Source organism: Mustelus asterias, chromosome 12 (assembly GCF_964213995.1).
Source record: "Mustelus asterias chromosome 12, sMusAst1.hap1.1, whole genome shotgun sequence".
Lineage (NCBI taxonomy): Eukaryota > Metazoa > Chordata > Chondrichthyes > Carcharhiniformes > Triakidae > Mustelus > Mustelus asterias.
The window spans coordinates 96,840,187-96,866,279 of NC_135812.1; the positions used below are offsets into that span (position 1 = coordinate 96,840,187).

General features: G+C 39.1%; 1 protein-coding gene across 10 annotated transcripts in view; it reads left to right on the forward strand.

Moving 5' to 3' along the window:
• The window catches only part of usp36 (ubiquitin specific peptidase 36), a 54,426-nt gene that overhangs the window by 11,579 nt on the left and 16,754 nt on the right, over positions 1–26,093 (forward strand). For 4 of the 10 annotated variants that reach the window (XM_078225666.1, XM_078225665.1, XM_078225667.1 and 1 more), the window contains exons 2-13: positions 2,743–3,004; positions 3,738–3,956; positions 9,234–9,344; positions 10,056–10,158; positions 11,607–11,674; positions 12,741–12,811; positions 13,745–13,827; positions 15,891–16,002; positions 16,429–16,569; positions 18,132–18,232; positions 19,170–19,308; positions 22,038–22,634. In XM_078225666.1, coding sequence (XP_078081792.1) covers positions 2,752–3,004; positions 3,738–3,956; positions 9,234–9,344; positions 10,056–10,158; positions 11,607–11,674; positions 12,741–12,811; positions 13,745–13,827; positions 15,891–16,002; positions 16,429–16,569; positions 18,132–18,232; positions 19,170–19,308; positions 22,038–22,634 — 1,998 coding nt within the window. In that variant the 5' untranslated portion in view covers positions 2,743–2,751. Of the gene's footprint in view, positions 1–2,742; positions 3,005–3,737; positions 4,281–9,233; positions 9,356–10,055; positions 10,159–11,606; positions 11,675–12,740; positions 12,812–13,744; positions 13,828–15,890; positions 16,003–16,428; positions 16,570–18,131; positions 18,233–19,169; positions 19,309–22,037; positions 22,635–26,093 lie in introns of those variants that run through there. The other 6 variants (XM_078225670.1, XM_078225669.1, XM_078225671.1 and 3 more) reach the window with 4 other exon arrangements.

The following is a 26,093-nucleotide window of genomic DNA, read 5'->3' on the forward strand; positions in this document are numbered from 1 at the left end:
CTAGGGGGCAACTTAGCATGGCCAATCCACCTAACCTGCACAACTTCGGACTGTGGGAGGAAACCTGCGCGCGCACACAGGGAGAATGTGCAGACTACACACAGACAGTGACCCAAGTCAGGAATCGAACCTGGGACCCTGGCGCTGTGTTTCTGGAGGGGAAAAAAAGAGACAGGTCTGCTTGACTTGGTACATTATTATTAAAACAGTGGCAATGCTGAATCTCTTTTTCAAGGCTGCTTGCCTGGCGGCAGGCATTGCACTAACATATTGCAAAGGTGAACTACATTTTGTAAGTGATAACCTTGACTTTTTAAAAACTCTTCCATTTCACTTTCCAGCCCTAGCTTCTATGGATCAGCCACATAAGTAGTTAACAAATGTAGTATATTTTGTTTTCTCCGTTGAATGTCACTGCCATTATTTTCACACACCTTTCATTATATATTAAAGTACAACATTCAGGTTCTTGCTTTCTGTTCCCATGTGCCCTGTGTATTTTTCTGCTACCAAATTAACTCCATGAAGTTGCATGATTTCTAAATTCATATTGTCCTTTCGTAAGATTTGAATTTGTACAAACCGATCAGATAGTCTTTTCAAACAGTCAAAATAAAATAGCTAAATAAACATTAAATGTTTTAGTATGTTTGTAAAAGGCGTACTTGTTCACATTGTGTTGGTGAAAAATGTGTCCATGCTATCATAAAAACCCTACAGTACAGAAAGAGGCCATTCGGCCCATCGAGTCTACACCGACCACATTCCCACCCAGGCCCTACCCCCATATCCCTACATATTTTATCCACTAATTCCTCTAACCTACACATCTCGGGACACTAAGGGGCAATTTAATCATGGCCAATCAACCTAACCCGCACATCTTTGGAATGTGGGAGGAAACCGGAGCACCCGGAGGAAACCCACGCAGACACGAGGAGAATGTGCAAACTCCGCACACAGTGACCTAAGCCGGGAATCGAACCCGGGTCCCTGGAGCTGTGAAGCAGCAGTGCTTCATAATTACCCATCTGTGGGAATGATGGGTATGCTGAATTTGGCCCAAGTTCCATAGTTGAAGGAACAAATTAATTATATTCTAAAATTAATTATGCCATAGCTAATTTTCAGTCATTTTTCCTATTTAAAATTACATTGTGCAGTTTTTACTTTGCTTTAGGACTCGGCACTAAGGTTTATTTAATGATGTGATGTGCTTCGGTGTCTGAAAAATCATGAGATTAAATGTCTACATGGTAATTGGTCAGAGAATTTTGAATAGTAATTTTGGTGCTGTTGTGTGTTTTGGTAAATGCATTTTGAATCGCTTCAGTAACGCTTGGTCCTGTGCAGAAAAATTGTGGTTGTATAACATTTTGGCTAATTACCTGGATCTAGCCAATTTATTATCAACATAACTGTGTTGGCATAAACTGCTGTTAGTGATGCTTCTTAAAAAATACAATGGCTATATGTGTAGATCCTAAGTTGGGATGAGGCCAAACACCTTGTGTACGAAAGATTTTAAATCTAAGGTTAAGGTTTAATGGGGTTAGATTAGACTTTAATACCAAAGCAGGACTTGATGTACAATGTGATGGCTTGTGTCTATTGTATATAAGATTAATATGGGATGCATGTTGTTTATATGCACTCTGAACATTTACTCAACTCTGGGTCCATCATTCTCTTTGACAAAGGGGAGACTTGTAGAGGGACTGTAGAACAATATTTTAAAATTGAAGCATCACTTAAGTGTCGTTATCTATAAAAGGGCAATGAACTTCTGCATCTTGCATCTTGTGGGGAAAATGTATAGCTTTGGTTGGAATGAATATTTGGTAAAAAGCAATCGGATTAAATTCTTTGACTTAAATTGGTGCATATAATTAGGGCTAATCTTCTGAGGGGTGGTAATCACTGTGGGGTTGTCACTCCACTCCTATTTCCTCACCTTACACTGGAAGCCCATGTTTCTCACCTGGGTCTTCTGAGAAATGTGGAGCATATTTGTTCTGGGAGTCTTTGCTCATAGTGCAGGAGAAGCCAAACCAGGTCCCCTTTTTACGCAACTAGCTGTGGTATTCCAGTACATTTAAAGGTCCCAAAGTCAATGGGTGGGGGAATCAAACTCCAATAGCTAGCTGCTAACAAAGAAAGAAACCAAGTCCTTTCTTCCAGACAGAGTTTTATTCCAATGCTCAAACTCCATTCCAGATAATCACTTGTTTCCCTTTTATATGCACCAGTGATGTGCTTAACTAACCTAATTGCTCACTTAACCACTTGTTGACTATTTACTATTTCCTATCTGAACAGATGAGAGGTTAATGGGGCGGGGGAAGCAGGTCTACTTGTGGCTCCTCTCTGCCTCACACCTTCGTTACCCTCTGAAAAGTTTGACTGTAGATTCAGTGAAAGATCCTTCCAAGAAAAATGTTACATATTCGGGTTGAATGTCTAGTGGGCACATGAGCGGCGCAGGCTTGGAGGGCCGAAGGACCTGTTCCTGTGCTGTTTTGTTCTTTGAAGAAATGAATAGCAATTAGCAAAAGAAAAATATTAACACTGGGTCTTAACTAAGATTGAGTACACTTTATATCTGGTACGCTATGTGATCACTTTGGTTTAACATGTCACTGTTGTTTCAAAGGGAACAAGGTTAGCTCAACCTTGTATTGATTAATTCATTGCACTGCAGTGGGAAATAATTTGGCTCATTATGTTTTTTTGGTGTTTTAGTTATGCACCATGCCTATAGTAGACAAGTTGAAAGAAGCCCTGAAGCCTGGAAGGAAAGATTCTACTGACGAAGGTGACCTCAACAAACTGCTTGCAGCTTCAGCAAAGAAGGTTCTTCTTGAGAAAATTGAATTTGAGCCTGCCAGCAAGAACTTTTCCTGTCAATTAGAAACTTTGAAGAGTAAATATGTCATTTTAAACCCAAAGGCTGAAGGGGCAACAGGCCAGAAAAATGCTTGTTCCACCCCAACAAAAAAGCAAGGTATGTATATCCAGCCTACTTGATCGCTGTTTTACTACTAAGTACATACTGAGGTTCATTAAATGTGGTGGGCATGGGAGTCTAATATAGCTTTGCGTTTCTGTGGAATTGGGGTGAATCGATGACTTTAGCAAATAAAACTTAATGTCACTTACAATTTTAATAGTGTGAATAACCAGATTTAAATATTTTGCAGTGAGCAACGAAACAGCACTAAATGCTGCAATGGCTACATTCTAGGAGTGAATTTGCAGTTGATTATCTGGCTAATTTTTATGAATAGGCAGTGTCATTTCTGCAGCTATGTTACTGTTTTAAAATTAATGTCAAATTTGTGCTGAAAAATGAATCCATAAGATCTGTGTGTTGGTCTTGAATCTTCCAATGTCAGAGTTTGCTGTGGAAAATGTTATCAACCAGTATTCATGTTCTTTTAAGTGAATTTCATGAAGGATAGCTTCATGCCCTTGTGACTGAGAGATTGGTTAATTACAAAGTTTGTAAACATCAGGCCCGGTTTTTTATTTAAATGTTTAGAAATGTTCCTCTTGCTGCAAATTGGTTGTGGCTCAATTTTTTTCTAAAGTTACCTTGTCTTTGTCAGTCTTCAGATCTGTATTTATCTGTGAAAATTTGATATCACTGAAAAGGAGATGTTTGTCATTTGTACAATTGTATTTTCAGCACTTCCCTCTATCCAAATTGCATCATGCTTGTTTTTTGTATTTTTCAGTCTGTGAGATCAGTGGCACTCCAAATGATGGCATCCCAGCCCCTCAGAAAGTGCTGTTTCCGATGGAAAAATTGTCCATGAAATGGGTACGCATGTGCAGAGTCGGAGCTGGACTCCACAACCTGGGCAATACATGTTTCTTGAACTCCACTATACAGTGCTTGACCTATACACCACCACTGGCGAATTATCTCCTCTCAAAAGAGCACACTAAGACATGTAAGTTCTATGCTTCAGTATCTGAAATCTAATACAGGTACCAGATCCCTTATCTGGCATCCCAAAATCCACAAGCAGGAAACTGCAATTACTTATTTTGAAGTACACAGATCAGTCAACATCCATTCAGGAAGTAAAAGAGGTCATGACATTTTGAGCAGAACTGAGAAAAGCCTGTATTTTGATACGAAATAAAACACCATGGAAAGGTTGTTTTATTTCAGACTGCCCACATCTACGCCGCAGGATTGAAAATCCCCGTATCCTGTACACGTCCAATCCTGAGCTTCCTGGATGCAGGGATTGGCGCATGTAAATGGAAAGGTTTGATTGATTTATTTATTTATTAGTAACAAGTAGGCTTACATTAACATTGCCATGAAGTTACTGTGACAATCCCCTCATCGCCACACTCCGGCACCTGCACCTAAACAGCACATCTTTCGAACGGAGAGGAAACCCATCCGGGCACTGGGAGAACATGCAAACTTTGCACAGGCAGTGACCCAAGCTGGGAATTGAACCCAGGTCCCTGGCACTCTGGTGCAGCAGTGATGACCACTATGCCACTGTGCCATCCTGTATTGCTTATTGACTTTCCAACATTGTTTAAAAATAAATGTTACATTTAAGATATCATCCCACTGCCTGAAGCAGTGTTCCAATTGCATTTGTTGCACATACCTTTGTATAGAGATATTTGGTGTTCATTTGGTCACAGACCCAGAATGGAAGTAGAAATGGTCAAATCTACAAGCAGCCTATAGAAATTCTGAAGTCTAACTTACCAAGTCTCTGAACAGCTGACATTGTCAATACTAACATACTCAGCACTGATGTAGCTTGTTTCTGATTTGAATCAGTTTTCATTGCACAGGATTTGCAATGCTAGTGCTGACTGTGTGTGAGGATGGGATGGAAGTTGCTTGGAAAGTACTAAGCTGGATTTCTCTAGGAAACAGGAAAGCTGTCAGATGACTGGTAATGTTTTATACTGACCAACCGGCTTGTGAGGTTTGAAGCAGGTCAGTCAGCTGCAAGTGATGTCCTGGCTTTGGAATCGTAGAATCTATAGTGCAGAAGGAGGTCATTCGGCCCATCAAGTCTGCACTGACCACAATCCCACCCAGGCCCAATTCCCATAACCCCTCAATAATTAATTAATGGGATATCCAATGGAAATTGAGGTAACAGTGCAGATTTAATTATAAATTTTGCCACTTTATAGCTAATGGGAAGGCAAGATGTAGTAAGCTGTACATTCTTCCGAATTATTTTGGGTACGCAGATTTTTTTGTTTTTGTCCTTTTTATCGTAGTAGACGCTGATATTGTGTGTTGCAACTTGATCACCGGTGAAACAATTGCAAAATTGCACGTGGGGAGAAGGGAGAGATTTCAAGTTTACACCGACTGTCTGGTTCTCCTTTGTAATAGTTTTAACTATGGAATATTTTATCAAGTTAATTTATTTTTGGTTGTAACATGAGCTTTCAGTTTGAGTATGGAATCACTGCTCCTCTAAAATGTGCAGTGTTGCTCTTAATTACTGGGAAAATTTAAGTTGGAGGCTGGAACAGATTTTATCCCATTTGCTGTTCCCTGACTATGTAATTCTTTGCGGTTGTGAATAGAATCCAACATCTTTTCTGCTTTGTTTATGCAGGTTAATACTTTATTTTGCACTGGTAAATTGATTTATCACAGTAAGGTTGCCCCTAATGCCATTGCATCCTTCAACAGCATTACAATTAGTAAATTGAAGATGACAAACTTAGTGGGACAATTTGGTATTTAGTAGTCCCACTTTGACTTAACATATTTAGTTCAAAGTAAAGAGCTTGTTTCCTTTTCTATTGGACCCCTATAATTTTAGCAGAGAATGTAGTTCTTGTGGTTGCCAATACCACTGCTAATGAAATTGTAATCTCATGAGCTGTGGCAGGGCTCAGATTTCAACAAACACTTAGATTTGAGCTGATGTTCAGCTGATATTAATCCACATAGCTGTGACATGGTGGCTTAATCTAGGCCTATTCTTGCCTGATATATGCTCTGTTCTCCACGCCTTGCCTCTTTTACCTTGATGACAAAATTGTAATTAATTACACCTTTTCAAAAATACAAGTTGATGTTTTCATTCGCAGACAAACCTGTTTAGTTCCAATTTAATGCTATGACGTCAAGGTGCAGAAAAAGTCTACACTTGTTCTGATTCCTGCATACATATAGTGCCTTAGTGTCCGAGGCATGTGTGACTTCCCTTCAAGCTGTGGTGCAAATACAGGAAAATTGGATCCTGTCTTTTCCTGTGCAGGGTGCAATGCAGATGAGTTAGAACCAAATTTCAAAAAATTGATTCCTTTTTTTAATTTTCTGACATTGCCCTGAAAGAATACATGTATTAGCAACAGGAGTAAGCCATTGGCTCATCGAGCCTGCTCCACCATTCAATGACATCATGCCTGAGCTGATTGTGGCTTCAAATTGCCGTCAGTAACCTTTAATTCCCTTGTTAGTCAAGACACTCTCTAACTCTGCCTTAAAAGTATTCATTGACCCTACCTTCTCCACTCTCTGGGGAAAAGAGTTCCAATGATTCACAACCCTATGAGAGAGAAAATTTCTTCTGTCTTAAATGGGAGACCACCTTATTTGTAAACTGTCCCCTAGTTCTAGTCTTTCCCACAAGGGTAAACTTTTAGTATCTAGTCCCCTCAGGATCTTGTATGTTTTCAGTAAGGACACCCCTCAATCTTCTAAATTCCGATAGATACAGGCTCAACATTTCCCCAGAAGAAGCCCATCCCAGTTTCAGTCCAGTGAGCCTCTTTGCAACTGCTTCCTTTAATAAGGAGACCAAAACTGTATACAATACTCTAGATGTGACCCCATCAATACTCTGTACAAATAAATATTTCAACGTAAATGTTTTCACTCCTACAGATTTGTGATCAAGAAACTGGAAAAAAATCTTAACACTTCTGCCTGTCTCAGTAACCTTTAACTCCTTTGTTAGTAAAGAATCTCTGTACCTCTGCCTTTAAAAACATTAATTGGCCCTGCTTCCTCCACTCTTTAGAAAAGAGTTCCAATGGTTCATAACCCGATGAGAGAACATTTCTTCCATCTCCATCTGAAATGGGAGACCATAATTCGCATAACCTTGGTGTGAGCTGGCTGAAGTGGACACAGTAAATCGTTGCACTTTATGCAGTGCTCAGCATTAGAAGTTGACACAGTTCTATATTGGGTTCAGTTAGTCTGAATTGTAGCAAAAGCAGGTTGACGCAGCATGCAGAACATGGCCCAAGGCAGTACATGGGTTTGGCAACAAGCGGCTTTATATAAAAAGAAACTTGCTGTAGTGTTGACTTTGTAATCTTCTGTGACTATATGCAACATTCCCAGTGCCCTAATTTAAAGATAAATCATTTTACTGCCTTTAGTTGTGTTCTATATCATAAGAGTGCATTGAACAAAATAAAGTCCCTATTGATTGCATTAAAAGTTGCCAGCATTGACTTTGTCATTTTAGGGGAAGACAGTGAAAGTATGACACGGGGAAGTAATCCTTTTTGCAGCCTTCTGATCCATGTAAACCTCATTATGATCAGCGTATTCCATTTGAGGGAGTTGTTAAACATTGGCTGAGCAGCAAGTGATTATAAATAAGCTTCACATAATGCTTATATTGAAAACAATGAGAATTGACCAACAAGCAATTTTCCATTTTGCATTGAATCATGACATTGTTCATCAGGAATAAACTTGAAGATTATCTGTACTATAATAACCTAATAATTCTAGGAAATGTGGACTAAGTAACCAAAGGACCTCACTGATCATCCTCAACTTGGGAGGGGCAGGGGGGAAGCAAAAAGCACAATGAGGAGCTAAACATATCTTCCAAAAAGCTATTCCATGTTTCTACTGAGGGGGTATTCAAACTCCATACTGGAGGTTTGGTGGATAGTTCGTGGCACTGAATAAAATGTCATGGGTAGAAAATGAGGGGAGTTTGGGGAAAGTCTTAGTTTGGTGTTGGGAGCGCTGTTGTTTCTGACTGAAATAAATGACCTAGATTCAGAAACTGCAGTAGACAGTGGTCTATATAGCTAATGGAATGTGGACTGAATACAATTGGAGGGAAAAGTTTGCTTCACTTGTACAGAGCCTTGCTTGTACCTCATCTAAAATACTGCATTTGGTTTAGGACTGCATACTTCTGGTAAGATATGTTGACCTTGGAGAGGGTGCAGTGCAGATTCACAAGAATGATGCCTCTGTCTAAAGGGTTACGTTACAAATAGTTGATAGAAATGTATCTTGCATTATCTTGTTTAGAAGGTTGAGGGTTGATTGGATTGACCTTCAACAAATTCAATAGATTAAGTATAGAGGAGGTGCGATATTAAAATTAGAGCTCGGCTAATTAGGAAAATCAGTAAGCGGTTTATTCACACAAACAGCAGTGAAGTAAGTTGCAATTCTCTTAGTCTACCTCATCCCAAAAAGTCTGCAGTTGCTGGTTCAATTGATATTTTTGACATTAACAGTTTTTTCAGTAAGTGTCAAGGGACAGGAATCATAGGCTTGTAAATGGTGATGAGGTACAGATCAGCCACCATCTAAGTATTCCTTTGTTCCCTGTATGTTTGACTTGCTAAAATGTATCAACCAGTGCAAAGCAGCAACTATCAAAGCCAGTGGTACTGTTAATTGGAGCCAAAATTAGTAGGATATAAAGTTAGGGAAGGTAATGATCAAACTTTACCATGTTCTGATCAGTTCTTGAATATTGCAGCCATTTTTGGTTGCTATCAGACAAGGGAGGTAGTGCAGGTTGATCCCCCTCATCGAAGACCTGAGTTATGAAGAATGACTTGAGAAAATGTGGCAAGGAGATATCCAAAACGTGAAGTAAAATCATGAAGTGCTGGAAATACTCTGGTCTGGCAGCATCTGTGGCGAGAGAGAAACCGTTAAATCTCAAGTCACATATTACTTCTGTCTTCTGAAGAAGAGTCATATCTAACCCATTAACTCCTGTTTCTCTCTCAACCTATGCTGCCAGTCACGCTGAGTATGTCCAACACTTCCCTTTTATTCTGTATTTCCAACATCTACACTATATTGCTTTTATATCTGAAAGTTGATGTTGTAATGGTGTACAAGGCATGTCTATTTTACCCACATTTAATACTTGGCAATTGTTGACTTGGGGTTCTTGAATCATCAATATGTGAAATACACTCATGTTTGGTTTATTTTGCAGGTCCCCAGGCTGGATTTTGTATGATCTGCATCATGCAGAACCATCTAATACAGGCCTTTGCTAACAGTGGAAATGCTATCAAACCATTGTCATTTATTCGTGAACTAAAAAGTAAGTGTGATGTTTTTGTTGCTGTAATCTATTCTCTTAGACCCATGGTCTATAATAGAGAATAAGTAGTTAATGTAACATTTATCAGCATAATATCAGGGTACTTGTCAGCCAGCCCTTTAAAATTACTATTCTCTTCAATTAGGTCATTGCTGGTCTACATTTTAACAGCACCTACCCACTTTGATTCCTAAGCTTGTCCAACGAAAATCTTATTTCAATTTTGAAATTTTTAAATGACTTGGCCACAGCAGGTCTTTGAGAGAGAAACTGACCATGCAATAAACTTGCTGAACACTGTGTGATGCTGAAATGTTACTATGATGACAGTAATTTGGCTGGACACTATACCATGATGAAGTGACTTTCTCAAGAGTTTACTGACGGTGCTTAAATTCAGTGCAACTGCCATGTAGCTTTATGAAACTGGTTCTGCATAATTCTTTCCATTTTACTTGCTGTTCTTGGCATCCCTCTTAGAATCTTGCTGTGTAAAAGACCAATATATTCCCGCATTTCAAGCTGCACTGTTCAGGCCATGCTATTATGTTGTTAAAGCATTCAGTGCATGAAAGTAACCATAATCAAACCAAACTTGGATTTCAAATTGTCTGTTTTACATCTCAAAGTAGTTGATGTTCCATGAGACCTAGAACTTTGTTCCACTAATACAAAGGCACCTATTAGAATGATTGTTAATATTAATTACAGAAATAGCAAGACATTTTCGCTTTGGAAATCAAGAGGATGCACATGAGTTTCTGAGATACACCATTGATGCTATGCAGAAGGCATGTCTGAGTGGTTGCACCAAGTATGTTCACTTTTTTAACCTATAAATTGGCATTAAGTGGGGCAGAGAGATGTTCAATTTGTTACACATTAAAATGTGTAATATTTGCGGACAATAGACTTTTGCAGTGTGCCTGTTTAATAGGTGAATTATAAAAACATAGTCACTTGTCGCGCTTATAGCTGGCTATCAGTGTTTTATATGGAAGCTCAGGTCTGTAAAGAAGTACTGTTGTTGAAATCTGTGAAATTTGCTGACTTGTTTTGAATGCCAGTTTGCAGATACAGGTCTGAGTGGAGAAAGGTCATTTCACAGACTCTTGCTTGTTTTCTTTCTTGTGTCAGCATCTTAATTGAGAGTAGCTTGTTTCTTTATCAAACTCAACATCCAAGTTCACCATATGTCGATAATGTCTTTCAAGTGTCAGGAAAGCAGAGGTAGTTTTAGATTAGCGATGTTTGTATTAAATATTAGAAATTGGGTATAGATTTAAGTGGGCTTAGTTTGGTGTTTAGTGTCAGAAGACTAAAACTAGTTAGGTTCATGTTAGACAAAGGTGTTCGCATGTGTGCGGGTGTTGGTGAATTCAAAATGTATTTCTATTGTGGTGAGAAGGTTTATAATGTAAAGTAAGCAAGCTTGGAGAGAAAGATGTTTATTTTACAACCAGGGGCATATATGGGGTAGAAGACTGATTGATTGTATTTAACCGAGTTGGTAATAGGAAGCTAGAGGGTGAACAGCTCTCAGCTTTGCTAGAAGAAAGGTCATACAATAGAATAATGGTTAAGAAAGCCAGTGCCAGAAAATTTAATGAACAGCTTAAGAAAACTATAGAAATTTCCAAGAAGTCTGAAGTTAAAAGAATAAAGATGAACTGGAACTAGAACACGGTACTGATCAGTAAAGATAGACAAAGCAGTGAAGAAATTGGTTAGTGAGAAGCTAGAAAGATATCTGAAGTAGTTCTAAGGTTTGTGAATACTTATTGCATTTTGTGAAATGTTAGTTGAAATAATTGTGGAGCAATCTGTGATCTATGAGGAATATTGCTTGAATTGGAACTAGTAGAGCGAGGTTAGCAGTTAAGCATTGAATCTTGCCATGTTTAAGTATTTCAGTTGGTAAAAGGTAAGCTAATTCATTTGTTATAGTTAAACTATTATTAAATAAAGTTTCCTTTTGTTAAAAGCTTCATAGTTTGTCAGTAGAATCACCTGGAGTGAAACACCTTACCCACACACTAATGCCAAAATAGAAAAATAGTTGGGGTCTAGTTGGGCTTCATAACCTACTTTTCAGTTTCTGACCTGGTACCCATAACAGATTACTGAGTTGGATGGTCAGCCATGATCATAATGACTGACAGAGAAGGCTTGAAGGGTCAAATGGCCTACTCCTAGGTTTTATGTTACTATGTTAATTGGTTGTAATATTGCACTTTGTCTCTTTCCCTCCAACTCTCATAGATTGGACCGACAAACGCAAGCTACTTCATTAGTGCACCAAATTTTTGGAGGATATCTTAGGTCCAGGGGTAAGTAGAATGAAAAGATTTAAATTATTTTACAATGTAGTTTAATCCGAAGTTCTGAAATAGACCTCCTTGGTGAAGCAAGTTATTTAATATTTCATTAATTGCAGTATTACCCATGAATGAAAGAATGTATGAAATTTGTTGACTCTTGACCAAATATTTTAAGATCTTCCTGTTTTCTGACACTTTAAAAAAAAAATGCCTGCTGCGAAATCGAGCATCAGCAAGGGTTAAGTTGTTGGCTTTACTTGCTGAGGGTCACCACACCTTACTGGACTAGTAATCCAGTGACCCAAATTCTTCTGTGGTGACATAGGTTCAAATCCCACCACAATAACTGGTGGAACTTTAATTCAATTAATACATTTGGAATATAAAGCTCCCTCAGTTACAGTGACCACAGTGTAATAATCCATGTGGTTAACTCCTGTCGCTTTGGGAAGGAAATTTGACCTCCATGTTGCCCCAGACCCACAGTAATGTGATTGATTCTTAACTCTCTCTATGGCCTAGAAAGCAATTTGGGGATAGGAAACAAATGCTGGACTTGCCAATGACACCTACATCCCAAAAAAGAATTTTTACAAATCCACGAGGTGGGGCTGAGAATCAGCCATTGCATTGTATTTCCTGGTCGAGTAAGATATTTGCACAAACATAGAGCAGATTTACTTGCAAACTCATCATTAAAAATACAAATTGTGAATCATATCCGGTGCACTTTCCAACATATTGAGGAAATTCCTGTTGCAGAGTGAGTCACTTGTACATTTAGCAATAAATTACCAGCTAATGTTCATAATTTCTAATGGAGAATTTTATAGCCTCAGCTGAGCCTTCACTTCAAGGTGCTAAACAGAAGTAAATTGGGGCAAGTTGCCCAGCTGTTTCTTTCCAGCATAATTGCGTTTACAGAAAATCTTTGGCCAGTTGGTTCAGAAGGTAAAGCTTAGTCATTGAAACTAGTAGGAAGACTAAAACATGTATTTTTCCTCCGTCTGAATTAATATCCATTAATAATCAGGATATTTTTGTGTTTTGATTTCTTCCCTTCCTGTACCCAAAGTTAAGTGTTCTGTGTGCAAGAGTGTATCGGATACATATGATCCTTATTTGGATATTGCTCTTGAGATAAGGGTAAGTGTACCTTTCTTAAATAGAAGCCATAGTTATCTTGTAAAGTATTCTGGGTATGAATTCACGCTTCAGTCCCAATTGTGTGGAATCAAATTTCCACATATGACTGTCATTGAAGTTCAGTGTGGTTGTTCCACTGGCTTACAAATGAGAATAACAAGAATCTTTACCTTGTACTGAAGTCTTTATTCCATCTGCCTTGCTGCTTTTTGTTTTAATATCCTATATGGTATGCCTCCTTTAGCTCTGAACTAAGCTGTAAGTGATATAACCCCAGCTGGACAACGTAACTGACATTGTGCAAAATATTTTATTATTGCAGTCATCAAATGCTTCTCTTTCCCCTTATTTCAAAACGTGAAATTATTTAGCAGTACGGATATTATGTGGGAGGCTTGTGACACAGTAGGTAGCATCTTAACCTCTTGAGTCAGAAGCTTTGGCTGCAGAGGTTCATTCATTGCATGTCTGAAAAGGTTGAGTATGGACTTGAAAATCCTTCCAATCTGCCAATGGCAGATGGTAATAGTGAGAGAGATTCCTAGTCAGCCATGTGATGAAAATAAAGTTGGAGTCTCTACCATCATGTACTTCACTTGTATTTTACCACAGCAACTCTGACAGAGTGAACTGTAACACAGGCAAAAGTTATATAGGAGCAAAATTACAAGACGGACCATTCAGGTGGACTTTAGCATTTGTGCACTTCATCTAACCTCCTGTTTTACACAAACATGCTCCCTAACACTTTTCGAATGAAGAGCAGTTTGTCCAGAATGCATCGCATACAGATTAATCAATATACAAATGTTGCATACATTGTAATACCTAAAGTGTGTTGCGTAGTGTTACAAATTGATTGGAGCAGGATCTATACACTGTTATACAATTGAATAGCTGTTTTGATCTGACACATATTTAATTGTCTTACAGCAAGCACCCAATATTGTCAGAGCCCTTGAGCTCTTTGTGAAACCTGATTTTCTCAGTGGTGAGAATGCTTACATGTGTGCCAAGTAAGTGTTTTTCAAAATTTTCAAACATAGTCAGAGTCCAGCACAGTTCCTTCCTTTGTTGGACCCTCCACATATTGATTTTAAAAATTTCTCCTGTACACATTTCAAGAAATCATCTCCATCCAAACCCTTAGCACGATGTATATCCCAATTAATGTTGGCAAGTTGAAATCACCTAATATAATAACCCTATTGTAATTGTTTTCACACACCTCCACAGATTGAGCACTTATTTGCTCCTCAATATTCCTCTGACTATGTTAGGTGTTTAATGCAGACCCCCAATGTGGCTGCCCCTTTTTAATTCCTAAACTCCAGCCACAAAGCTTCATTTGATGCCCCCTCCAAGATATCATCTCTCCTTCCTGCATTAACTGACTCTTTAACTAATAATGCAATGCTTCCTCCCCGATCTTGCCTGAAGACATCTATCTATATTGTAGCTTGGAATCCCAAGGGTTCCTGTTCCATTTGTGTTTGTTTTTTTTAAGCTATCAACATTTTGTTTTGTATTAGCTTAATTCAATTCTTTTGGGAGGAAACACATTATTTGATGATTCTACTGTGGTTAATGTAATGGATTCATGAGAAACTGAACAATCTATTATTGTCTTGGATTTGTATATTAAATTTTGCAGACTTTTTAATACATTCATAAGATGTGGAAGTTGCTGGCAAGGCCAACATTTATTCCAGGTCTCCAATTGCCATTAACTGAGTGGCTTGCCAAATTATTTGAGGGGATGGTTAAGTGTCAAATCGCATTGCCAGTAATCTGGAGTTACTAGGCCTGTTAGTGAATGAGATGGGTCCTTAAAGGTAACCCAGTTGATGCATGATCCCCGTTACCGATACTAGCTTTTTAATTTCCTATTTGTTAGCGGAGTTTAAAATTCTCAGCTGTCGTGAATGGATTTGAACAAGTCACTAGTCCAGCCCTCTGGGTTACTGGTCCAGTAGTATATCTACTGTACTATTAAAGAATTCATGTGACTTTTATCCTCACTACTCGATTACTGCAGAATTACATTTTTCTAAAGAACACATGTTTAGTCTAGCAGTGGAAGTTGTTGCAACAGGAGGGGAGTTAATTTAAAGAGCCTCTCACCACCTATGCATTAACAAAGATGTTTTAATTTGTTTTCCCCTTTATAAGCAATGGCATATTTCTGAACCCTCGGTTTTGGTGCGATCCAATTTTCTATTCATAGCCCACAGCAAACTTGAGGTAGGATAAACTCAAAGGATTAGTTTATTTGCGCACACAAAATGTGGGAGGATGTTTGCAACATTGCCTCCTTTGCATTCATATCATAAAAGAGGGATGGAGAAAAGAAACGTTTATAGTGCACAGACCACAGAAAAAAGAAATAGTTTCATGTTTAAGAAAGATATGCAGGGTGTGGCCTTAGTCCCTCACAAAGTGTACATGTAGGAACAATATGCAACACTTGCAAGTAATTCCAGTTTTCTTTCATGAGATGGGGCATTGATGTGATATCGCTTTGAGAGAATATGCCCATGCGTAAGTTGCCAGGATGTAAACCACATGACCAAGACATTGTTAAGAGGAGCTTTCAGTTTAGCTAACAGTGTATAGTGTGAAGCGGTGCAGCTGTACTTCCCTGTTAACAATAGCTGCCAAATCTTTATAGTAAATCTGTCTTCTGAGCAATCCTGTACTCCATCTTCAAATAAACCAAATCTGAGTTTACCAGTCTTTTGAGATTAGCAAATTGGCATTAAGCAGCATAGAAATACAACAGGCATCACTGGCAAGGCAGCATTTGCTGCCCACCCTTATTGCCCTTTAACTAGTGGCTTGCATGACATTTCAGAGGGAAATCAATCACATTATTGTGGGTCTGAAGTCACATGTAGGCCAGACCAGGTAGGAGCAGTGGATTTCCTTCCCAAAAGGATATTAAGGAAGTATGGAAGTCTGAATATGCACCTTGGTTTACCATCCTTGGTGGAGTGGACCACAGCAGCAATATCTCTGATTTTGCATTAACTGCTTCCAAGGATAATCTTGACTCAAACAAATAACTCTCTTTATTTAGGTGCAAGAAGAAAGTTTCAGCTACCAAACGTTTTTCCATTCATAGAGCGTCAAATGTGCTGACCCTTTCCCTAAAGCGATTTGCAAACTTCAGTGGTGGCAAAATCACTAAGGTGAAGTAATTTGCAATTTGCCTTCAAGTTTTTAGTGATTATCAAGCCTTGTCATGCTGCAAAATATGTCTTGTCTTTCAGAAGCATCATCCATTAGTTGTGTGATGAAATGCTGTATGAGGTACACAGTCCGCGTTCCTTCACAGAAAAAAAATACTGTAGAATTTCTGAACAGTTGCAGATTTGTAAAATTTCAGTCATTGTGAAAGATTTCTGTACTGGAGGCAAATGTAGGAATTTAAATCTTGTAGCTGTTTTAAATTACAAAAAACAATTACTGGTTCCTATGAACCTTTTAACGAACTAGTATGGATGAAGTGAGAAGTTGTTTGATAATATTTGCTAAAACATTTTTGCTCAATTTAATGTACATTTTAAATTTGGAAACAAACTGTTAACTGAAAATTTTGCCTCCTGTTTTAATAGGACGTTGGTTACCCTGAACACTTGAATATGCGTCCATATATGTCCCAAAATAATGGTGAACCAGTCAATTATGGATTGTATGCAGTGTTGGTGCATTCTGGATACAGTTGTCATGCTGGACACTACTACTGTTACGTCAAGGTGAGAAGTTGTATGGTTAACTGAACCCAAACCATTCCCCCTTTTATAAAATGTTGGAAATTTCTTATTAAATTGGTCTTTATTTATGTAGCAATTTGTCCATACCCTGCACTAATAATTGAAATTGTAACCTAAATGTAACTTTATTGTTTGTTACTGATTTGGAAATGATACAACAATCCACGTCTAAGACTACCCTGATTAACCAATTATTTTGTTAACCAGGGTTCAGAATAAGTAGTAACCTTTTATTTTAAAAAATGTTTTTAAATTAATCTAAACCACGTGTAACATTTGAGGGTTCTAATGTAAAAGCTTCGAATTCTGAAAAACTGTCTGAATTTTTAATTTCTAACACTAGGGACCTCAGTTATACATGACTGACAAGGTACTCGCAACTGGTATTTGTAAATTAAGCAAACTATTAAGTATTTTTACATTTAACTTAACAAAAAGCAGTGAGGATAGCCTGGGTACTCTATCCTGAAGGGCCAGGGCTCCTTGGATGTTGACAGCTCAACCAAAGTCTGCTTTCTTCTGTTGCAGTAGAAATGAGATTCGCATTACAGCCTCTGTCTTGCACAATGTGTTGTAAATTCCCATTACTTACCTCGCTGCAAAAATAGGTAGAGAGCCTCCCGTGTTGCACAGAATTCGTTTAAGCAAATTTCACCCAACATGTTTCCTTTTGATACTGAACAGTCATAAATGAAGTTGCATTCTCTTGTCAGTATATTTTAACCCAGGCCCCACTAAAGCTATTAAAATTGAACGGCTAAGACCACTTCCTCTCATAGAAAATAAAGGTTTCCTACTGGTGTAGACCAATTAAAGCAATACATGGTTTGTTTAAACATAAGTTGTCATTCTAAGTTCAAAGCTGTTAACTATTCCTTCAGAGCATAAAAACTCCATCAGACTTCGTGGCACCAATGGAGCCATAAATTCATGAAGCATAGCATCTCACAAACAACTGCTTTCCTGTTTTTCCCCCAATTACCTTAACTGTTAATTGTTCATCAGCAATTTCATCTGATCATTTTAAAACTGGCTAACTTAAAACTTCATGAAGTTCACCTCTCGAGAACCCCGAGAAATATTGCTATCAAAATTTTACACCGGAATTAATCTTAAATAATCAACTTCTTTGTAAAATTAAATGCAGACACTGGGCACAGTGCTCCTTGATGGCACTTGGTAATTTAAAATAAAATGCAAATTGAATAAAAACAGAAATACACAGCAAGTTCTTTGGCTTTAAATAAAAGGGGCAAAAAGTGTGATCCTGCCATGAAACCCAGCCTTTTCTCTTCACCGATATGAAGTTGGGCCTGCATATTTTTCATTTTCATGAATCTATTTCTAGCATACTCTGATTTTGTCAATTGCTGAGCTGTAAAATGAAAGATGTCCGCTGATCATACTGTAAAAGGAGTGCAATCTCCTTCTTTATCTAAAATGAAAAATTAAATACGCTGTAAGGTTAACAGTAACTTGTACTAAATAATAGCTTCAGAGAACAAGGATTTATCCAAGACTTGATTGTTGATACTTTCTTGCAGGCCAGTAATGGGCAATGGTATCAGATGAATGATTCAATGGTTCATTGTAGTAACATCAAGGTGGTGCTGAACCAGCAGGCTTATGTACTTTTCTATTTGAGGTGGGTGTTATTACATGCTTTTTCTTCTTTATGGAATCTTCCTCCCACATAATAATTTGAGACTTTCCGATAAGTTGCACTTTTTGTATGTGTAATTTCCAAATGGTTGTAATTAATCAGTGGCAAAGTTAGAACATGACACCGTTAATGAACAAACGTTTGCATGTCAGGCTTTGCAATTTTGGGAGAAAGCGATGAGAGTGTAATCAGTATAAATAGAAAACTGATGAAGTGGATCTGGAAAATGATTATATATCAGAAAATATTCAAATGGTTTGAAAGAGTGTTATGTATCTTTCAATCTTTGAGAAGGGATTTAGGTTGTACACAAATTAAACATTCTCTTTGCTTCTCTCTGTTCTCTTGTGCTCCCTCCAGTTTTTTTTTAATTTGACCATACTTTGAGTTCCTGGTCCTAGTTTGAGGATGAATGGAGAAAAAACTGGACAAATCCTAATCTTTAGCCACTGTTTGCACTTCCTGATAGTTTCAGTGTGGTGGTTCTGGATAATTGAGGGAAAATGATGAACATTTCTGTCGTAATAGTCAAGATGGGTAGATGGAAAGCTCAGATTTGCAATTTGCGTATTTTCTATTTCAATTTAAATTTCAAATTTTATTCACGAACAACTTGGCAGTTGACTAATAATGTCACATACTGTAACCCAAAGAGGACATTTTAAACAAAGGAAAAGTTGAAGAGAACGATTCTAGAAATGAAAAATCTGCCTACACAGTTGATGAAAGCTATAGGAAATTAAACCATTGCACTGTGTTGTTAGTTTAACATTTATTTGACACTTGCCAATGGCTCACTCATTGTGTCGATGCAATGTTATGCTTCTCAACATGTCAGGTTTATTTGACTGAAATAGAGAGTAACATATCTTTGTAAAATTGTACAATATTAATGAGTGATTCTTTGTTTCACCTGAAGAATGCCAAACTCGAAGAGTGGTATGGATGATATGTCTAAGCAAAACTCAATACAACCTCTTGTGAAAGCCAGCAATGGTACAACCATGCCCAAGAAACCGATGCTGAATGGATATTTGGGCTCACCTCAGATGACAAAGGTCAGCTTGTTAATCTAATAGCATGTTCCATTGTAATAAATACTGAATTCTACTATTTCAAGTTGTAATTGTGTACGAGTGAGAGACCGGGGAAATGGGACTCAAGAGATGGGAGAGCCACCACAGGCACAATGGGCCAAATAACAAGCTATAATGAAACTTTGCTATTTCATAAGGTTCATAGAATCCCTACAGTGCAGAAGGAGGCCATTCGGCCTAAAGTCTACCCCGACCACAATCCCACCCAGACCCGATTCCCATAACCCCACATATTTACTCTGCTAATGCCCCTGACACTAGGGTCAATTTATCTTGGCCAATCAACCTAACCCGCACATCTTTGGACTGTTGAGGTTGAATATGTACAAGAAAATCTAATCAGGCCATTCCTTTAAAATAATATTGCAATTGTAATGCACTCCCAGATGCTTGTTGTCAATCCCAAGATTTTTCAGGAGCAAGTCCACAACCCATATGAACAGCAAAGTAATAGAAAGTAGTGGGCTGCAGAGTGAACAGTGACGCCTTTACAGGTACATATCGGAAATAAATTAATGCTGTAATTGTCTGATCTCTTCAGCTCATTGGCAAAGTAAATTCTGACGTTGTACAATAAATTTAGGGAAAAATGCCCAACAGCAGATAGGAAAATCCAGTGGATCACTGAAAATACCAAATCTGTTCTAAAACCATTTCTAGATCTCCGTTACACTGAGGTTTGGATCTCGTGAGGTGAAGTTTATCCATGAAATTGGATATTTGTGGAGTATTCCACTGTTACGAGTAGCAAGAAATGGCGGGATACTATTCCCTTTTCTCCTTATCTCTTGGTCGTTCACGATGAGATGTTTGTTTAGAGGGAGTGAGTGTTGTGACTTTTAGTAATAGACACACAGGCTTTCAAGTAAATGTAAATCAGAAAATATGACTTATTCACCTTTGCATGTTGTCCAAAATTTCAAAGTCACATTGAAATTAAGTTAGGAATGTGAAATGGGACAAATCGGCTCCAATTGTTTTTAATTTAGAGTCATAGAGGTTTACAGCATGGAAACGGGCCCTTTGGCCCAAATTGTCCATACTGCCCAGTTTTTTACCACTAACCTAGTCCCAATTGCCTGCATTTGGCCCATATCCCTCTATACCCATCTTACCCATGTAACTGTCTAAATGCTTTTTAAAAGACAAAATTGTACCTGCCTCTATCACTATCTCTGGCAGCTCATTACAGACACTCCCCCCCCCCCCCCCCCCCCTCTGGATCCTTTTGTATCTCTCTCCTCTCGCCTTAAAACCCATGCCCTCTAGTTTTAGACTCTTTGGGGAAAAGATGTTGACTATCTATCTTATCTATGTCCAGGGGTTGGAGCCTCCTTTTTAACTCCAATGGAGTCCCATGGCTCAGCAGTAGTTGAGGCTTGAGGCAGCAAGGTTTGAAAATGAAGAAACCAACCTATGTAATATCTTCCAAGATAATTTTACACTGAAGATACCAATTTTCAGTCGAAAGATATCGATTACGGATAACGGTTGCTTATTTTTTTATAAATAAGCTGCACATTGTTAATATCAACCAAGAATTCTTGAATATTTTTAAAAGTCCATGGATAACATTATTTATTAATAGCCAGTTGATTGCTATTACTTTTTTGACATTAAACATTGGATAGATTGGACTTTATGGATACACTGTCACAGAAGTTATCCCCATTGCTTTTAAAATGGCATCAACTCGTGAAACAAATGTTATTTGTTATGCACTAAAACAGGCTGCTTAGGATAAACTTGAGTAAATAAATTAAATTGGCTGTAGTTGACCAACCATTAAAATCCTATAAAGAATTGTTTAAAAAATAGACAACCTTGAAAGTTGACAGATCTCTGATACATCACAGGCATTTGAATAAACTTATTTCAAAATGTTTTTACAGTTCTTTGATGAATCATAGAGTCTGGAAATTGGCATTTTCACTTGGGTTGCTTCCTTAGTTTTCACCTGGCCACCAGAAGCCACTGACTACCACTGAGCCATGGGACTCTGTCAAATCAGGATTCCAATGCCACACTGCATCCACCCGATCTTTTTTGATATTTTGCTTGAATTGGCCAATTAATGGCCTGTGGAGGTGATCCAATTACAGCCTTCCAGCACAGATGTTTCCGTCTGAGTGAAAGAGAGGACATTTCCATCTTGAGCTGCCTTCGCAGCACTGCATGCTGACCAACAGAGGGATCTCCTCTGCAGGGGGAGCCTGCAGCCGTGGTCAGATGTGCACATGGTAGAAAGGAGTGGGCAGGTGGCCTCAAAGTCTGCCTGGAGCACTGACTCCCAATCTGCTGTTCAGAGACCACTTCTAGGCAGTTTCTATGCTCTCAACACCTAGAGAGGGCCTGCAGCTCATCTGGAAAATTCCAGTTGGCTTTTTAATGAGATTACAAAGCTGTCACCACATTTGGGCTGGTAGCTATTCCACGCTGATCCAGCTTTCAGCAAAATGGCTCTGGGCTAGGCTTGTGCCAACAAATCAACACGCAATCAGTGCTGCAAAATTGTGCTCTGTTCTCATGCACATGGCTTCATGGAAGCCACCCATACTTTGCATCATTAAATTACCACCCCCCATCCACATAATTCAGTGTTGTGTACAAAGTTTGGCATTGTACTTCTGAATCCTGTGTCCAACATGCTTATGTAAATACATTCTCATGATGTATTGTGCCTTGTGTAGAAACCAGAGTCTCTGCAAGCAAAACTGCAAGCTTCTGGGAGTATTGGTGTGCCAGTCCCGAGAAACATCATTAACCAGTCACCCAGGCTTCCAGTGAAACCAACGTATGCACCAACTTTCATTGATGAATCTTTGAAAAAGCTCAAGAAATCCTTACCTCAGCTGCAACCAAAATCCTCTCAGGGCCAGTCGGCAAATAGTTCAAGTAGCAGCAGAACATCAGGAACAGAAAATGCAAAGGTAACTGCACCGGAAAGCAAGGAATTGCCTGCATCTACCTCATTCAAGTCATTGGTGGCAACTGATGGACCTGAGCAGAAAGGGAAAGAAGATGTGCAGAACCAGCAGAAAGATTTGGGCAGCCCCAAGCATGGTTTGAATGGGAGCAATATTACAAAAAACGGATTGAATAGCCAACATTCGGAGCCTGAAGAGTCTGACTCAGAATCACAAACGCACAGCTCAGCGAATGAGCGGACTGAGAATAGTGCTGAGGATCAGGGAGTGTCCAAGATTAAACCCCAGCTGCTTGGAGAAGAGCAATCCAGCACAATGTCACCACCTCCAGCTAAGAGGCTCGCACTGTCAGCCAAAAAGGTGGGTGTGTGTTGTGGGGTAGAGGAGTTGCTGTAAATGTATATAGACTCACTTCTCAAACTACACTGTGCAAAAGTAGACCTATAAATTAACATTTAATCATGCCAGTTGTATGCATGTCCCTGTGCCCATCTCTGAACTATGTATTGTGTGAATGCAAACTGTTAATCGTACTTAATTGGCCTTTCAGTTGTTAGAAGTTTTTTTTTAAACACATGGTTTTTTTGTTCCAAGCATTTGCAAGTTTGACGGTGCTAATCTTAAGGAAATTAAATAAATTAAGTCTGTTACTGGCGTGTATTGTGGTTCCTGGTAGCCTCAACACGGGCAGTAACTTCACCTGAACTCTCCTTATCAAATAGTTTTCATAACCTAGCCATTATCTTGAATTTATGTCACATTACTGATAGTTCTAAAGTCTCCTCTTCCCCCCCCCCCCCCCCCCCCCCCCCCACCCCTCCCAATATTGGGGTCACTTATCCAATCTTTCCATCTCCGTTTTTTTTTCTATGAGCAGCACCAGCTGTTGTTCAGTATCTCCCTCACCAGTATAAGATTGAACTTGAAAGTTACTTTGTGAGAAATTTCTGGCCATGAATCCATATCCAGTTGCATGTGGTGTATGGATAACTTGCTATTATTGTGAACATCTTCCTTGATTTGGCATTGAGGAGATGCCTAAAAGCCAGTATTTATTTCAATTTTTCAATGAATGACGCAAAAATAATGCTGAAACTTGCAAATGTTTCAAAATTCTGGTTGATTAAATAGCAATAATGAACATGACTGTGTGCCAATTTCGTACCAAATTGAGGAGAAATTTGAAAATGATTTTGTTTATCTGTAACCCCTCAGGAGATTGTGTGGTTTAAGTTTCATCATTGACGAAACAAATTGTACTTGACTGGGGAGGGAGGGAGTGAGATGGACTACGTTGTCTTTCCTCGTTCCATCTTATGCTATTTTATGAGCTGTATCCATTTGGGAAAGTACCACTCTTCGGATGTCAGTAATTGCTTAATTAAAATTTATTTGGTATCAAAGAACACAACTTACTTATTTTAATATTACAATGTAGGGGAGACTGTATTCAATCCCAGAGGGCTACACTACTTGAGCTTGTGGTAGAAACAATGTCAGGTAGTTGAAGGAAAAAGAGATAAAAAGATTGAACAACAGAACAAGCATTTGGGATTAGGATGACTGGTCATCTGAACAATGACCCCTGAACTTAAAAGTTGGACCAAACCGTTCCAAGTTGTCATTTCTGTTTAATTCAACATCAAGATTTGAACCCGGTATTTAAATCATAACTTTGCTGTTTAGAACTTGCTTTGAAAAAATATATACAACAAACTCCAATAACCCCTAGAGATAGAGATGTAAATTCTGCTGTCTAAAAAGAAACATTTGTGGAGTTAAGTTCAATTTTAGGTGCTTAATTACCAACAAAAGTTGAAGGAGCTTCCTGCAAGTGCTCTGTTTCTCCTGTAAAGTCTCAAAGAACAATACAGCACAGGAACAGGCCCTTCGGCCCTCCAAGCCTGCGCCGCTCATGTGCCCAACTAGACCATTCGTTTGTATCCCTCTATTCCCAGTTTGTTCATGTGGCTATTTAGATAAGTCTTAAACGATCCCAGCGTGTCCGCCTCAATCACCTTGCTTGGCAGTGCATTCCAGGCCCCCACCACCCTCTGTGTAAAATACACCCCCTGACATCTGTGTTGAACCTTGCCCCCCTCAACTTGAACCCGTGACCCCTTGTGTTCGTCACCTCCGACCCGGGAAAAAGCTTCCCAGTGTTCACCCTATCTATGCCCTTCATAATTTTATACACCTCTATTAGGTCGCCCCTCATCCTCCATCTTTCCTGGGAGAACAACCCCAGTTTACCCAATCTCTCCTCCATAGCTAAGACCCTCCATACCAGGCAACATCCTGGTAAACCTTCTCTGTACTCTCTCCAAAGCCTCCACATCCTTCTGGTAGTGTGGCGACCAGAACTGGATGCAGTATTCCAAATGTGGCCTAACCATTGTTCTATACAGCCGCAACATCATATGCCAACTTTTATATATGCCCTGTCCAATAAAAGCAAGCATGCCATATGCCGCCTTCACCACCCTCTCCACCTGTGCTGCCACCTTTAAGGATCTGTGGACTTGTACACCCAGGTCCCTCTGTGTGTCTATACTCCTGATGGTTCTGCCATTTATTGTATAGCTCCCCCTTACATTAGATCTACCGAAATGCATCACTTCGCATTTATCTGGATTAAATTCCATCTGCCATATTTCCGCCCAATGTTCCAGCCTATCTATATCCTGCTGTATTCTCCTGACAATGTTCATCACTATCCTCAACTCCAGCATTCTTTGTGTCGTCCGCAAACTTACTGATCACACCAGCTACATCTTCCTCCAAATCATTTGTATATATCACAAACAGCAGAGGTCCCAGTACAGAGCCCTGTGGAACACCACTAGTCACAAACCTCCAACCGGAAAAAGACCCCTCCACTGCTACCCTCTGTCTTCTATGGCTGAGCCAGTTCTCCACCCATCTAGCTAGCTCACCTTTTATCCCGTGAGATTTAACCTTTTGCACCAGCCTGCCATGAGGGACCTTGTCAAACTCTTTACTAAAATCCATATAGACGACATCCACGGCCCTTCCCTCGTCAATCGTTTTTGTCACCTCCTCAAAAAACTCAACCAAATTTGTGAGGCATGACCTCCCTCGTACAAAACCATACTGTCTATCGCTAATGAGATTATTCAGTTCTAAATGCGCATACATCCTATCTCTAAGAATCTTCTCCAACATCTTCCCTACCACAGACGTCAAGCTCACCGGCCTATAATTACCCGGGTTATCCTTGCTACCCTTCTTAAATAACAGGACCACATTTCCTATCCTCCAATCCTCTGGGACCTCACTTGTGTCCAGTGAAGAGACAAAGATTTCTGTTAGAGGCCCAGCAATTGCATCTCTCGCCTCCCTGAGGAGTCTAGGGTAGATGCCATCCGGCCCTGGGGATTTGTCTGTCTTAATGTTTCCTAAAAAACCTAACATTTCCTCCCTTGTAATTGAGATTTTTTCTAATGGGTCAACACATCTCTCTCAGACAATACCAGTCAACATGTCCCCCTCCTTTGTGAATACTGATGCAAAGTATTCGTTTAGGATCTCACCTACTTCCTTTGGTTCTAAACATAATTCCCCTCCTTTGTCCCTGAGCGGTCCGATTCTTTCCCTAACAACCCTCTCGTTTGCTTTTATTAGATAAAAGATTATGTAATCATGCAGATTAATTTGTTCTGGTGCTATTTGCATTATTTAGCTTCAGGTGGCATTCCAATGCTTTGTTCTTGAGCATCGCAGGTTCCTCTGAATGGGGAAGGTGTTTATCTGTGCTCGGTACAACTTCACAGGCAATCCCCCAATAAGTTGCCCAAA